Genomic DNA, 16511 nt, shown 5'->3' with positions numbered 1-16511 from the left:
AGATCATCTTCCTCCAGTTGTAATACCAGACATTACAAAGGCTCTTGAGAGCTGCAGCTATACAGGAACAGGGATCTTACCCACGTCTGCAGGAGACATAGAAACATCCATACACAGCACAGTGGTTGCATCACATGCAGCTGGAGCTTGGAGTTTACTTGGCTGTTTATTTGAGATAAGGATTACGAGCCAATGAACTGATCTGAAATTTTATTCAGGGTCAGGTTTGTAGGAGGTTTTAAGAGTCAAGTATTGGATTGTTTGGGAATACTTCACTGTCAGTAGATTAGACACAAAAGTTCCCCTAAAGGAGGCAGCAGGGGTCCTGCAGAAAGTGTTGATGGAGGGATTGTGGCGCTCTGCTCTCAACCCTTGCTCTGATGCCACATAGAAGCAGTTCTGACTCCAAATGGATGTTGTTAACTATTGCTAACTCAAGCTGAGAAGCCAAAGGCAGCGGTAAGCAGTGCTACCCCACATCATCTGTGCCTGCAAGTTATCTCCCAGCAACAGCTGTGTTTCAGCAGCACTAGCAGGATCAGCATTGGACCTTTGCACTTTTTCAGTCACTGATCTTAATTACTGATCACTGCAAGTGAAGAATCAATTAAATATTAAAAGGATTATCAGCTCTGTAAAATACTGAGCATGCATTGTTATGATTCAGCTGGTCTTAAGACTGGGGCAATTGACGTCACTCACCATCTTGCAGGATGAAACCATGGAATGAAACAACAACACCTCTAATCAATAGCAGAGATGGAAAAAGCGGATTTGTTATGAGTACTGATTGAACAACCAGATTAAGAATGATTGAGGACAACATAAGAGAGATGAAGAGACTTTCATTTCTTTGGGGACTGTTGCTCTAGCACATATTTTATTTACAGTGTCCTGGAAGAAAAGAAAAAGTCTATTGGCTCTTGGTATCAGTTTCTAGTGGACCACAGACTGCTCTGATTACTGCAGTTGCAACAAGGGATGCAACAAATCCACGTTTGAGATACAGTGAGTGCCAAATACTAGTGTTTCTTCCCGGCTCACAAGTATGGATGTGTGTCAATGCAAGGCAGGAGCTTGAGAGCAGTTACAGTAGCTACTATGGGAGTGGGAGAGATGAGAAATTAATACTGTCACTTAAAGGCAGGTGACAACTCAGAGCAGAACAAAGGAGCAGCACTGCAAGTGTAATGGTTTTAGTCTTAAGATACCTTTTCTTTTAACAGCATTTACAGTAAGATACTTGGGTTAGACTTTCAGGGTTCCTTTCCTTACAAGATTTCTATACTAATTTTTATCATTCTCTGATAGCATTCTCTGATATTAGAGTCACCTTTGTAAAAACTACTTATGATGTCCAGAGGAGATAACTAAAATTGCAGCTGGGAAGTAACAGCAGTCGTAACAAAATCTTGAAACCAATCTTCACCGTTTTCATGTGAATAACTTGACAGTAATATATCATGTAAATAAAAATCAGGAAATAGAAAGAAGGTGATGTAAAACATAGATGTAAAGCAAAGCATTCATAATAGCAGGAATAGAATTGGTGGGCAAATCCAGGGAGAGTGATACCAAGAAATTCTCCTGGACTTAGTTCTTCACTTCGTTGCAGACATTGAAGTAGTCATCACAGAAAGGACTGTCATAAATTCTGGAAGACTGCAATGCAAGCTGTTTACTTTGGTGACTTTTTTGTGAAACTGTCCAGAAGAGATAAAGAATTGGATGAGAATGAGAACCTTAAGTAAAAGAGAACATGTTGGACATATTCCATGGTGTCAGCTGCCATTCCACCATCCTGTTGGGAGTGACCAATTTATTGCTTGATTACAGAGGTGTCTTCTTAATGCATATTTCAGTAGCAGGTTTTCAATACTAAAAATGGCAAAGCTACCCAGCAGTCCCTTATATAATCACACTTTCAGGTGTCTGTCTCCATAATTTTAACTTCAGAGAGCGTGGCTCCTTCTAGACTCTGAGGTATTGATTGACATTAAAACCATGAAGGTTCCAACAATATTTCATCTGGTCCTTCTTTGATGGTGACCAGCAGCAACTCTAGGGGGGAGTACAAGAACATCTAGTATTTTCCCCACGTCACTTGGGCTTCACCTGCAAATTGTGAGTACAGTGTATTGGCATTGGTATGAGATAGAGTAGCTGTGATGATGCTGTGATACTTCCAGACTGAGTCCTCTAAACATATTTTCCATGTAAGGCAGTAGGCCACTCTGTCAACAAAAATCTGGGCTGATTATGGCATCTTACAAAAGGGTTGTTGTTATTCAAGTTTGAGGCGTTTTTTGTTTTGTTGGTTGTTTTGTTGGGGTTTTTTTGGTTTTTGTTTCTTTTGTTTTTGCATGAAAAAAAGTAGTATATCAGTATGTTTAGATGCACAGAAGAGAAAAATCACAAAACTCTAGACCAGAAATGGCTTTATTTATAAGTTATGAAATCTGAAGTTATCCTTAAATATAAATAGTAATAGAAATAAACAGAAAGTTTGTACAAAGGTAACAGAAGAATGATTACAGTAAATTCACGAATACAAGCCGCACTGATTATAAGCCGCATCTCTGGGTCTTGGCAAATATTTCGGTTTTTGTCCATAGATAAGCCGCACCCGAATATAAGCCGCTTTGTCGTTCGCAGCGAGGACCCGCGTGCAATTAGTAACAGAACCGCGGGAGGGCGGGGTTTACTGGCTGAGCTAAGGCTGTGCAGGCTCGGCCCGCTAGGGGCCGCTGACGGGGCCAGGTGGGCCACCACGGTGCTGCAGCTCGGGGCCGGCCGCCGCTGCCACTGGGCTCGGTCACCCCGGGTCGGCGCTGCCCCGTGGTGGCAGGCAGGGACGGAGCTTCCCCTGCTCCTACGGCAGCGGCAGCGGGCGGGGACGGAGCTTTCCCGTGCCCGTGGCGCCGGCGGCGGGCAGGGACGGAGTTTCCCCGCTCCTGCCGCGGCGGCGGCGGGCGGGGACAAAGCACCCCGTCGGCTCCCCGAGCCACGGCAATGGCTGCGCGGGGCTCCCGTCGGCTCCCCGGGCCACAGCAATGGCGGCGCGGGCTTCCCCCCTCCTCCCCGGGCCGCGGCAATGGCGGCGCGGGCTTCCCCCCCCCTCCCCGGGCCGCGGTAGGGGCGGCCCGGGTCCCCCCTCTCCTCCCCGAGCTGCAGCAATGGCGGTGCCCCCCCCCCCCCCGTCTCTCCCCTGGGCTGTGGCAGAGGAGGGAAAGAGAGCTCTCCCGCCTCTCTCCCCGCCCCCCGTGCTGCCTACAGGGAGCCAGGCTCCACCCGCGGTGCAACAGAGTAGCGATTTGTAACAATCGCAAAATGCCGACTTTGCAGCTGCTCGGCTCAGCACTCTGGCAGGCACTTCTGAGGTTGTATTAGCCGCTCCTGATTATTAGCCGCATTTCCGGTTTAGGAGCAAAATCTTAGTCAAATTGGTGCGGCTTGTATTCGTGAAATTACTGTAAGTGAATAAGGTCATGCTGGAATCATGTGAATAGAACTCGTGATTTTCTGTGATCATTCACTTACACTTAAAGTAAAACTAGGCCCTTACCCCTGTGATTTACTATGCACAGGGAATCTGGAAGTCTTGCCCTCAAATGATAATCCACTGTTTATCGTGAATCATATGGGCTTAGTATTATAAATCTATGTCTGTAAAACAGGATAAAATACTATTTGATAATATTTTTCATTCAGCTGGCTTTTCCAGCAATGTTTCAGCAACCATGTTTCAGCAATCTGTGTGCCACATGTGAAAATATCCGAGTTACGAATATGCTGAATTTCTTCCCAAAGAAGATTCATTCTCCAGGGACTTTGAGCTCAGCATGGGTAAAGAAGTAATAATGAAGATCAGAAGGCTTTTCCATAATTCTGGATTGATTCAGATGCTTTAATATAATATTGTTAAGTTTCTTCAGCTCTTCTATGTTCTTCTTTTCCGATAGTAGTCTGCTTGATATTTGGTCCACCTCATTTCTAGTTTGAACTTTAAAAGGAAAATATACCACATTAAATTTTTAACAACATTTAAGTCAAAAGCATCGTTACCCTTGCTTTTATTCCTGTGAGACTTTGTAAGAAATAATGATAACTAAAAATATTAAAAAGGAACAACAGCAGAACCTAGTAATAAGTTATACATCTGGTGGGTTTACCTACTCACTACATTCTTTTCTGCTTATTTGCTGGATTCTTTTTTTAATTTAGTGCAGAGTAATAAAATCATATATGGCTCAGATAATTTTTGCAGTTTTCAGGAGTATATCCATTCATGTCCACAGGGAAATGTCTTATTTAGGGGCTTCAAGACCCAATTTGTAGTAAGTATGTGCATGTATTTTATTTCAAATTAAAGAAAAATTCTTTCAAATACTGGCATTTCGAGGCCAGCCTCCTCTGGCATGCCAATGTGCACTTTTGGACCTACTTTTATCTTGGCCTCCTGACCTTAAAAAATTTACCCATGGGTTTTGAAGCTTAAGTGTAATAATGGTAATGCTAAATGAATCTATGCATATAGTTTGCAAACATCTCAGATTATGTAACTCACTACATCTATATGGATCTAATAAAACACTGTAACGTAAACTGAAACACCACTGGAAATCAGTTTGAAAAACCACAGGCCTCCACCAACTGAAGGCCAAGCAAAGTGTAAGAATTTTTTTCACTTTTGCTTATAATTTTTCCACTAGAGCAACCCAATACTATTTTTTCTATACCAAGGCTCTACTTTTAGCAGCTCCATGTTATATAAATCTGAAACTGAAATATGAGGTATTTCAATTATGATTTTACAATCATGTTACTTAAAATCTACTTTATGTTCTTTACTTCTCTGGTATTTCTTTGAGTGCCTGTAAGAAAATTTAGTGAAGGGTTAGAATTTCCTGGCCTAAAAGAAATATCAGGATTTTTGCTATGTTTCAGCAAATTCCCTGCTACAGGATATAAGAAATCTTGATTTCATATGGGTTTCAATTCTTTCAAAATAGACTTGCAAATTGAAATAATGCACCTCAGATTCTGTTCAATACTATTAGCTCAGAAAACCCTGAGATGACAAGGGTTCCATTAACCAGCCATGTCTTTAGTTAAACCCACCTGATCAGCCCTATGAAACTGGAACAGTAATTATGTCTACAGACTCAATGCTACATGCAAATCTTGATAAGCATCTAATTCTTTTTCTCATGCTTAAGACTTTCTTAGTTCCAAATCAATTTCCAGTCAGTGCTTTGATTACAAAGGGTCGGGTCTTCCTTCAGGTGGCCTGATTTAAGTGTTAGCCTGAGTGGAATTCCAGTTTCAGTGGAATGACCCCAGTATTGAGTTGTATCAGGAAAGGACTGGAAGGCACAATGCCAAAGTATCTCACTGCCATACAATTACCTTTAAATTTTAATTTCATTTCCAGTCAGCACTTTTAGCAACACAGTATAATGGTGCTGAGATAATCTCTTCACAGTTGTTGAAGCTTACAAATCCTTAGCACTAAGAATAAAATTGTGCCTTTCAGCCCTGAGTGTTGTTTGCCTGTTCTTCTGCACCCAGGACCATGACTCAGTGCCCAGAACCAGCCAAAGTCTTTGACCATGCAAATACAGGAGTAGCATGCTATAAGCACGACACATTTCAGCAAAGTTGTTTTTCCAATTGGTCCTACATTTTTAAGAACCACTCTTTGGTTTACTTACATATTAAGAATATTACAAATGAAACAAGTGCCAAAGTGATGGTCAAAGTAAGAATAAAGATGACGAAGAAGAAGCACTGGTTTCTTGTGTTGCTCCCTGCCATAATTTCTTCAGTACCACCAGTGTTCTCTTCCTCATCTGTTAAGAGATGACAAATCATTTGGTGATACATTTTTTTAAGGTTGGTTAGGACAAGCATGACAAAATGCTTCTGGCTTCATGATGCAGAATACGTGGTATATTTGTCCAATAGATTTTATTTCCTGTGATATTTCATGAACAGGGAAAAAAATCAACTTCATGAACTCAGCTTGAATTTGGAAATATAAAAAAATTATACATCTTTTATAGCTGTTAAAACACATTCAACAAAAATGTTTTGGTTGTTGAAATAGTGTTTTGTTGAAGTTGACCTGTTTTATGGTTCAGAGTTTTCCATCTGCTTTGCATGTACAAAGTTTGCAATGAAGTTGTCACCAGGCACCTTTGTAAGGGCTTAATTGCATTTAACCTTTTCAAAAGGGAAGAAAGCAAAATTCATATTGAAAACCAAGGTACAGATTCATCACACACATTGATCCTCTAGGTATACTTCTTTTTCTGTTTATTGAGAAGCATCCCTGGGATGATAAATTCCCCAAGGTAAATACCTCAGTTAAGCCCCTAATGTTGCATAGAATCAATGTAGGTCTTGACTGTTTTATCTAAAAAAATGTTTTCAATATTCTTCTTTAAGATTTGTTGGTTTCATTCCAGTAAAAAATGAGGTACCTATCCTCCCAATTGTCAAGAATGGAACAGACATTCCTTTAAGCACAGGACGAATGAGGGGGAAAAGGAAAGGCACTTGCAATGCTGACTTTGAATCAGCCCAACAAGCCAGTTCATTGCTTTTTAAAGGATGTGTTGCATATGTAGGGAAAGTCAGTAGTTTCTCACATAGAAATAGTGGCAATCAGTGAGGTGGCAGCAAGCCCCAAAGATAACAAGCCAAGTGAACACCATGAGTAAAATTCATGTGAATGTAAAAAATTCACACTTGAGCCAGATTTGTTTAATATTAAGTTTGTATTCTCCTGTAATAACTTACAAAAATTTGAGTTTATTTTCTGCTTGTGAGGGAGGAGGAAGCTAATGTAATTTCACTTTGGTGTCAGTCTCATACATACTAAAATTACATGCAAATTACTGTAATTTATCCTTCTTTAATTGCTGTCTTGCCATTCTGAAAGGCAGAGTAGCGTGTGCATCTGTGAAAAATTTATTTCTAGATCATATTCTTGTTTTAGCTGGTAGAACTGTCTGATGTCTTTGCAACTGAGCCTGTAGTGATAAAGTTGAGGAAAGGCTGCATATGCCATTACAGCACTTTAATAGTGACCCTACCTAGGGATGAGCAATTCACTGAGCTGGTAGGTCTCTGGGAATACATCTGTTTTTCTTTATTCTGTGTTTAACACCCTCCTGTCCATGAGTAAGCTGATTTTCACATTTGTCCTTTGAGGTTCTATTGTGATTCCCTTAGCATTCATAACAAATGCACCATATACCAGATGTCTGCACCAATACTGCTTTCTAATCAGAATAATAGGGATGGCCAGGGCCTGCTATTGCTGCCTGCCAAGCATCCTAAGTTATCAACAGTGATCTCATAAGTGGTCTGAGCTCGCTCTGCCTAATGAATGCTTCTGACTATTTCATCAGGCTGAACGGGACAGGCTGCAGTGTTGTGAGGAATTGGTGAGCACACATTCTTGTCAAACTGCAAACAGTTTATCATCTAGGGAACATTTTATCATCTAAAACATGAAATTACTGCATGGTTCCTACTGAAGCAACCAAACGGCATATAAATTTTAAACAGCTTTTGACATGTCTCTGATTTTCTGGCAAGAGAACCAGAGTTTTATGCTGCTGAGTAAGGTAGCTGACAGCATGAGATATGTACAGACTCTCCAAGCTTAAAAGCTACATTTAAAGAATAATCCTAGAAGGAACCAAAGGATTTTACAAATTTATTAATAAAATAATTATTAAGCTATTATTTTTTACTGCTGAAATATAGGGAGGGGCACACGTGATTATTCCAGAGAATCACATTTGTTTCCACAGAACCTAGTATATTTACCCAAAAAGTAAATAATACTGTCCAATAAAATTGCAAAAGAAAGCAAAAGAGTCATACTGAAAGAAGTTTCTTTAACAATAAAATTGGTGTATGCCATTGTCTCACTTTCCATGTGTAGAAGTGATAATATCAAGACAATCTACATATGAGAATTTAGCACTTTGTCTAAAATATTTGTGTTAAATGCAGAAACCAGCACCACTCTAGTTAGTTGGATTAGGAAAAGTTAGGGGACATGGAAACAGAAGTAAGGAGACAACAATTAACTAGAAGCATGATTAAGTTATGGCCACTCAAAACACATTTCAACATAGCTGTTGATCTATAAATTTCTTCACTCAAATTTGCCATTACAATAAGGGAAATAAAAGCAGACTCAAACATTGTTATGTGGAATGCCGCTGAAGAGCTCCAGGTTTTAAGATATTTTCAGGTCACAAAGAACTTAAACTGTAGCTATCACTGGGTGAAAATATTCTTGTTGTTGCGAGAAATCAAAGGCAAAGGCCTTATCAAACCAGTAGAAATGTGGGACCATAACTGAAACATAAGTAAAGAAAGTCCAGAAAGTAAAATGCTTAAAGGTTTCACAGGATATTTCCGGTAACTGAGTTCTTAGGGGACGCGTCTTCAAGGAATGAACAGAAATTCTCAGGTGTCTCTATTGCTACATATGAATTTTAGTGCTTGGGAAGAGCTCTGATGCTATTTATTGAGTAGGTGTATATTGAACATTACTAGAGACATTGTCCTGCGAGTGATAACCTCATAAATCCCAACCGAAATGGAAGGTAAGTTCAGGTTTGACAGTAAATCCCTAACTAAATGCAAGGATTTTCAGGAACCTGAAGTGGAAATACAGTAATTTCACGATTATAAGCCGCACTGATTATAAGCCGCACTTCTGGGTTTCAGCAACTTTTTGTTTTTTTGTCCATACATAAGCCGCACCTGATTATAAGCCGCATGTTACAATACAGAGTGTGATAAAAGGTATCTGTTCTATCACCATCTGTTGAGGGTGGGGACAGTGATCCTTATCTCAATGGCAGATAATTTGCTAATGGGCCATCCATTGAAACCAGGCAAGGCATTGTTCTTTATCTTTTCACACCCCATCCTTCCTCCAGCCAGTCATTGTCTGCTAATGGCCCATTGAGTCCCACTGCGTGACTGATAAAATTACTGCATCCCATTGAAAGTTGCTCCAGCCAGGGGGAAGAGCCCAACATTTCTTACCAAGATAAAAACAGAGGTTTTGGGACACTAAGGTAGCCCCTTTCTCCACTGGACTCCAGAGGAAAACCGGATTTCTCCACATCACCACTGGACCTCCAGAGGGAAACTGCACCTTCTGCAGGAGCACTACTCCAACTGAGCCACATCTGTCACTGCAAGGGGACTGCAATCACCATTTAATGGGACTGCTACCAACACCCTGCCTGACGGTGTCAGGTTGTACTCTGACTGTGTCAGGGTTTGGAGTTTGTTTCTTTGTAGTACTGTATTTCTATTTTAATTTCCCTAGTAAAGAACTGTTATTCCTAATTCCCATATTTTTGCCTGAAAGCCCCTTGATTTCAAAATTATAATAATTTGGAGAGAGGGGGTTTGCATTCTCCATTTCAAAGAGAAACTCCTGCCTTTCTCAGCAGACACCTGTCCTCCAAACTAAAACAGCAACTTTTCGTTCTTTGTCCATAGATAAGCCGCACCTGATTATAAGCCGCACTTTGGGTTCGGACCAAAATTTGAGTCAAAATGGTGCGGCTTATAATCGTGAAATTACTGGACTCAGCAGAGAGAGCTAAACCATTGTCTGATAAGTCTAAACGACGCCACTTTCAATATTTTTCTTAGATTTTTCAGTACAGAGCTTGGCATACATTTTGGCCTATTAGCTGTTAACATCAGTGACACAAAATATGGATTGCATATATAGAAATCCACGGATCACCTATCATACATACCTAGTGAACGTTGGGATTCAGGTGGACAAACATTTAGCTTGTTTAGGTTGTTTAGGGAATCAACTACATAAAGTTTCCCTTCCTGATGAGTATCAGGCAGGTTAAATTCCAAGGAAGGCCTCTCCATTGTCTCTAAAAGAAATAAAAATTTAAAAGGTAAATTAACACATGGCTATGGGAAATAACTTGCAACAGTTGGTATCCTACTCTAAGGAAATACTGAGCAGCCTAAACGATCCTTAAAATACAGAGATTTGAAGGACTAGCACAATTACTAGATCTTAAAGGCAGGGATAACTCAGTACATAGCACTTGTTTATTCTTTGAAATCTTCGATGTGTAAAATACAGTAGTTTCACGAATACAAGCCGCACGGATTATAAGCCGCACCCCCGGTGCCTCGACAATGTTGCTGTCTTTGTCAATAGATAAGCCGCACCCCGAATATTAGCCGCACTTTCGTTCGTCGCGAGAATCCGTGCGCAGCTTTCACAAATTGGCCAATTAGTAACAGGATCGCGGCATAGCGGGCTTTACTGGCTCGGGGCGGGGCCAGGAAGGCTCGGCCCACTCATGGTTGCCGACGGGGCCGGGTGGCCCAGCTCAGCGCCACGGCTCGGCGGGGCTGGCCGGCTGGTGCTGCCGCCGCCGCCGGGCTCGCTGGCCCCCCTCTCCCGTCAGCACCGCCCCGCTGCCGCGTTCGCTCGCCCGGCTGGCAGGGCTGCCGCCGCCGGGCTCGCCGCCCGCCCCGCTGCTGCTTTCGCTCGCCCTGCGCCGCGCCTCGCGAGCGCCGCGCCTCGCGAGCGCCGCGCCCGCCCCGCGGCGGCGCTTTCGCTCGCGGCAGCGCTTTCGCTCGCGGCGGCGGCGCTTCGCTCGCGGCGGCGGCGCTTCCGCGAGCGGCGGCGGCGCTTCGCTCGCGGCGGCGGCGCTTCCGCGAGCGGCGGCGGCGCTTCGCTCGCGAGCGGCGGCGCTTTCGCTCGCGGTGGCGCTTCCGCGAGCGGCGGCGGCGCTTCGCGAGCGCCGCTTTCGCTCGCCCCGCCGGCAGGGCTGCCGCCGCCGCCACCAGGCTCGCCGGCCGCCCCCTCCCGTCTGCACCGCCGCCGCGTTTCCTCGCCCTGGCCGGCACTGCAGGCCCCCGCACCGCCGGGCTCCCCCACGCTGCTGGCCCCGATTCTGCTGGGCTTCCCCCGCTGCCAGGCAGCCCCACCCGCCGGCCTTCCTGCTTCTGCCATGCTCCCCTGCACTGCTAGCCCCAGTTCTCCCGGGCTCCCCCGCCATGCTGGCTCAGGCTCTGCCGCCCTCCCTGCCCCGCCCTGCTGGCTCAGGCTCTGCCGCCCGCCCCCACACTGCTGGCCCCGCCTCTGCCAGGCTTTCCCACCTCTGCCGGGGCCGGCCGGGCTCCAGCTTGGCTTGGGGCTGCCGCGGGCTCTCACTTCCGTGTTGGCAGCTTTTAGAATTTTGTTAATAGATTAGCCGCCCCGGAATATTAGCCGCACTTCCGGGTTTCCACCAAAATTTTGGTCAAATTGGTGCGGCTTGTATTCGTGAAATTACTGTACTTCATTTTTATATTGTATTTGTGCACATATGTATGTGTATGGGGAAAGAGAGAAAGAGAAAAGTCAATTGGATTGGCACCAGCATTGATTTGAATGCTACCTATTTAGTATATTATCCTTTGATTTGGTGAGTACTCAATAAGTGGTGGTGTGAGACCGTAGCGAAAGCCAAACCTTCACTAACACTTCCAGAACGGATGTCACTCAGGTCTTCTTTCAGCATCAAGTACAGTAATTTCACGAATACAAGCCGCACGGACTATAAGCCGCATCTCTGGGTGTTGGCAAACATTTCGTATTTTGTCCATAAATAAGCTGCACCTGAGTATAAGTTGCTCTGTCGTTCACAGTGAGGACCCGCGTGCAACAAATTTGCCAAATAGTAACAGAATCACGGCATGGCGGGGTTTACTGGCTCGGCTCGGGCTGGGCAGGCTCGGCCCGCTAGGGGCTGCTGACGGGGCCAGGTGGCCCAGCTCGGTGGGGCCGCTCGGGGCCGGCCGCCGCTGCCACTGGACTTGCTCGCCCCGGCCTGGCGCAGCCCCATGGTGGTAGGCAGGGATGGAGCCCACCGGTACCCACGGCGGCGGGCGGGGATGGAGCCCGCTGGCACCTGTGGCAGCGGCGGCAGGTGGGGATGGAGCCTGCCTGCTCCTGCCGCGGTAGGCGGGGGCAGGAGCCCCCCGCTTACCCCACGGGCTGCGGGGATGGTAGCACAGGGCTCTCCCGTCTCTCCCCCGGGCTGCGGGAGAGGAAGAAAGGAGGGAGCTCTCCCAACTCTCCCCGCCCCCACTGCTGCCTGCAGGGAGCCAGCTCCACCCGCGGCGCAACAGAGTAACAATTTGTAACAATCGCGAAATGCCGGCTTTTACTGGCAGGTTGCTCAACTCGGCACCTCGGTTTCCACTTCTGGGGTTGTAAATGTCAGAAAATTATTCACATATTAGCCGCTCCTGAGTATTAGCCGCATTTCCGGTGTGGGAGCAAAATTTTAGTCAAAACGGTGCGGCTTGTATTCGTGAAATTACTGTAATTGAGAGACAAGACAGGGAAAGCAGGTGTGAATGTAGGAGATAAGCAACAGGAGCATGTGGCTGTTTATACACCTTAGAATACCACTGTGAAGTTACTATTTGTGAAAATGGAACAAAACATATAGTCTTGTAATGTGGTTCTACTTCATAGTTTTGGAAAAACTTATAAAGCTTTTTCTTCAGACTAATATCCCTCGCTTTAAAAAAGACACTGGATGAGGTTCAATTAGTAAAAACTGTTTCTCTGTAGAGTCTGCATGAACTCAGTGAATGATTCTTAATATAAATACAGTTTTGAAAGAAGATTATATATAGAAAATAAGCAATACCTAGGAAAGCAGCTTCTATGTATTGCACATTATTCCTTATCAGTTTTTCGCTTTTCTTTACTCTGATTGAAAAAATGTCTTCCAAAAACAAGCTACACTTCTAGCCATAAGGAGATGCAGACATTCTAAGCAGGCATATTCTTCTACAATTGTCATTGAAAACTCCCTCTGTAACTACTGAAGAAAAATACACTGCTCCAGGTAATATCCCTCTTATTCTAAGATATGCCTTCCCCACCTTGGAATCATAGCCTAAATGTACATTTTTCTTGCTAGTGAATGTAAAGAGGGAGCCCCTACAGATTAGTTCAAATTTGGAATAAAATGCCTCGTACCCATTTCATATTTTATAAAGCTCCCAAGTTCAGTTTTATCTGCCAACATAAATCGGTGCTTCATGGCATGCAAACCTCCCTTGATGATGTGTTAAGTACCTAAGGGTGATTTCTGAATCCTAGATGGGTTGAACTGTTCTCTCTGAGCCTTCTCTTCCTCTCCAAGGAATACAGAACACAGTGTGACCAGATTCCTAATATAACACTTAAATTAAAAACCTAAAATTTGAGGCCTGATTGTTTGCAGAAAACACTCACTCATTCCCTCATCAAACCAAATGCAGAAGATTGTTGTAATTCTCCCAAATCTAAGCACATTGCAAAGTGGACATTCATTGAGCCTCAGTAAGTCTGAAGACTAAGCACTGAAACCAATCCTGACAAATAGAGCATGTTCTCCTGCTAGTGGAGACTGACAGGACTATATGGATACTTTCACATTTCTTTTTAACAGCTCATAAGAAAAGATTCCAAACTTATTTTTTTCTCTGTTCAGAAGTGCTGCTTCAAAGTACAAAGCAAATGTAGAAAAGCTAGCCTAATAGGGGTAAACCTTACCTAGTACATGATTTTCAGGTGTGCAGCAGTAACTTCAGGACAGATGGCTGTGCCCACTGCCCTTCCTCCAGAACATGACGTGGCACCAGGCAGCACAGTCTGTGAGCCATGTCCCCACAGAGCTGGCTCTGCTGTGTCCCCCACATGCACATCCTCAGCCAATGCAACCGTTATGGAGCCCTGGGTTTGAACGGTGTGCTCAAAGCTACCACTTCACGCACAAAGCGCTTTGGTTATTTTTAGATTCTGAAGAGCAGTTGTTTCTCTATTTAGGTTAATACCTCCCTGCAGCTTCAGGGAAGACTCTTCTTAACAACTTGAGCCATAATAAATGTGAGTACCTTGATTCATTAGTATTATGAATTATATGTTTCTGTACTCATTACTAATTAGTTAAGTATTTGCACATGTAAACACAGTGAAGATTACTATTTAAAAAAAGTTGATATTTGTTTGATTCCATTGACATGCCAAAGGAGAAAGAAGACAAACATCAGTGTCACCGGACAAAATATTATTTTCTCAACAAATCAGTCTAAACATTGGGACCTTTGGATTCACATTATCTTGTACTTGTAACATTTTCTAAAGATTTTTTTCCCCAATGCAACTTTTAAATTTCTTCTTAAGTCATTGTGGTAAAAAAAAAACTTAGAACGAGAACACACTGAAAATTCTTCACAGAAAAAGAAGGAAATAAAATCTAAAAGGTTAAAAAACAGGAGAATTAAATATTACTTACAACATAATTACATTCAGGTAATGGACCAGCATGGAAGAAATCAGCTAGTGAAAATCATGTGAAGAAAACTTGTTCTGTAGTTCCTCTCTACTTTTAGTCCCGAAGGAACCTGTCGAGTTCAGCAGTACCCATAAAGACAGCTATGAAACAGACTGCCCCTTTCAGTCTATATTTAGAGCTCAACTTGGCTAAGTATACTCACTTCACAATATTGATCTGCTAAAACAGAAATCAGCACATTCACAGCTCTTTTTTATTATACTGGAATCATGATAGTATCCCATCGTAGAGAATGAGGGCAGTTACTGATGATCAGTATTTCACTAACTTTTTGGGTAGTGCCAGACCTCTTAGGTTTAGTGCTTGTCTAAAATGCATTTGCTATGCAGAAGAGTCCTATCTACAACACTGCAGCTATGAGTAACCAGTTTGCTATGCAGAAGAGTCATATCTACAGTATTGCAGTCATGAGTACTTTAAAGTCATAGACGTGAAAAAACAGGGTCTTTTCCACCTTCTCTCATATACTTTATGAATTCAATGGGACAGTAACATGTGGTGGATTCATTTGTTCAAAGATTAAATTCTGATCAGCTGGGGGTGAGTTGTGTAATTGCTCTGTTGCTGACTTTTGATCACTTTTTTCCCTTGCTAACAGCACAGAAGGCAGCATTACACCACTCAATATTGACAGGCAGCTGACAGAGGCAGCTCAAAACAGATCCTTTCTGAAGCCATCTCACATCTAAAATTCTGAATCCCTTTAAACTGCCCATAAACATATTTCTTTCTCAGAAAACAAGAGAATAAATCACTTAACTCATATTTCCCACCTAAGTGGATATGTTCTGCCACTCAGAAGTGCTCCCTTTCTCCAGGAATCTCCTAGAAGTCCTCTCTTCCAATAAGGATGTGCAAGCCAGAAAAAAACCCCTGTGATTTCCATACCCCAAATAGTGACACCAACAAAACTGTAAGACAAGGACTAGGCCTCTCCAGTTGGAAAAGTCTGCAAACCCAAGGGATGGTTGCAGGGCTGCATATGAGCCAGCCACCTCTGCAACAGCCCTGGAAGCCACACAAGTCACTGTGGGTGGCAGCTATAGTGTAGGAAGGAAAAGGGCAACCTCCTGCTTGGGCCTCTGCCAGGAGGTGCTGCAGAAACCCTGGGCAGGAAGCTATCGATAGTGCCTGGCAAAGGACACCAAAGGTGACTGCACAGAACCACAGGAGACAGCAACAGGCTCAAGGGAACAGTTTTAGCTGCTCAAAGGGAATGGTCTTGGGCCAGGCCCCCAGCTTCACCTCATTCAAGGATCAGGTTTTTCTCCACTTGTATGACACTGACATGTATTCACCATCACAGAATACAGTTCAAGGTTTTGTGTAGTCCGAGTGATCAGTTTTGCAAGCCAAACAAGTTCTTACATAGTAGATTATTGGAGGGAAAAAAAAAAAGAGGTTAAAGTTCAGCTCATTAGTATTCACTGACTTTCCAGAATAGGTTCAGCTCTAATCAGAAACTGGGAGGGGAAAAACTACATCAACCACTCCCACCCCAAACCCAGCTTTCCCCTTATCAGGGCAGGCAACAGTTTTTATGGGGCGGTGTTGTTTTCAATGCAATGTTTACTTCATCTGGTGGCAAACATTTTAAGAATGTTTATCCAAAGAAGCACTTCTATAGATCTTCATGTTCAGCAGCTCCAGCTATCTAGGTTTTAGTGTCTTTATTACATAACACACCCCCCCCCACCCCCCCCCCCCCTCAATTCCTAAGACAGTTCTCAGTCACTGGCACATTTCAGTTCTTGAGGAGAGAAGAGCAGTTTTCAACATGACTAACACAGGGAAGCTGGAATGGCTCCTCTAAGATACAGGACAACGTGTTTTGCAGCACCAAAACTAGAAAACTTGACCAATAGAGAAGCAATGGCAAATCAAGATCAGGCTGCTGTGCAGACTGCATGCACGTGTGAGGCATCTTTGAAACACAGCAGGGTAGACTTGCATGTAGCATCTACTAACGCACTGAGAATACCCCAAGTATGTGTCTGAATCAGAAAATAAACAAATCCATCCCTTTCAACCTTTAGGTTTTTCCAGTGTTTCATTCATGGAATAATTACTTTTACACAGAGA

General features: G+C 43.6%; 1 protein-coding gene across 1 annotated transcript; it reads right to left on the bottom strand.

Moving 5' to 3' along the window:
- Positions 1-3479: 3479 nt before the first annotated feature.
- Positions 3480-10097, bottom strand: LSMEM1 (leucine rich single-pass membrane protein 1). Its single transcript, XM_033058319.1, has 3 exons — positions 9813-10097; positions 5715-5852; positions 3480-4003 (listed from the first exon to the last, which is right to left on the bottom strand). Exons 1-3 carry the CDS (start codon positions 9937-9939, stop codon positions 3816-3818), a joined length of 453 nt encoding a protein of 150 aa, XP_032914210.1. The 5' UTR covers positions 9940-10097; the 3' UTR covers positions 3480-3815.
- Between the last annotated feature and the right edge of the window lie 6414 nt (positions 10098-16511).

This window comes from Catharus ustulatus, chromosome 4 (assembly GCF_009819885.2).
Source record: "Catharus ustulatus isolate bCatUst1 chromosome 4, bCatUst1.pri.v2, whole genome shotgun sequence".
Lineage (NCBI taxonomy): Eukaryota > Metazoa > Chordata > Aves > Passeriformes > Turdidae > Catharus > Catharus ustulatus.
The sequence above is the reverse complement of the archived record's forward strand: the minus strand, read 5'-3'. Positions and strand labels throughout refer to the sequence as shown.

Excerpts from the sequence above, each read along its gene's own strand:
- LSMEM1 (XM_033058319.1), bottom strand. The coding sequence starts at position 9,939 with ATGGAGAGGCCTTCCTTGGAATTTAACCTGCCTGATACTCATCAGGAA. Across the intron at positions 5,853-9,812 it reads TGAATCCCAACGTTCACTAG|ATGAGGAAGAGAACACTGGT; the intron begins GTATGTATGATA and ends ATCTCTTAACAG. Across the intron at positions 4,004-5,714 it reads ATTTGTAATATTCTTAATAT|TTCAAACTAGAAATGAGGTG; the intron begins GTAAGTAAACCA and ends TTCCTTTTAAAG.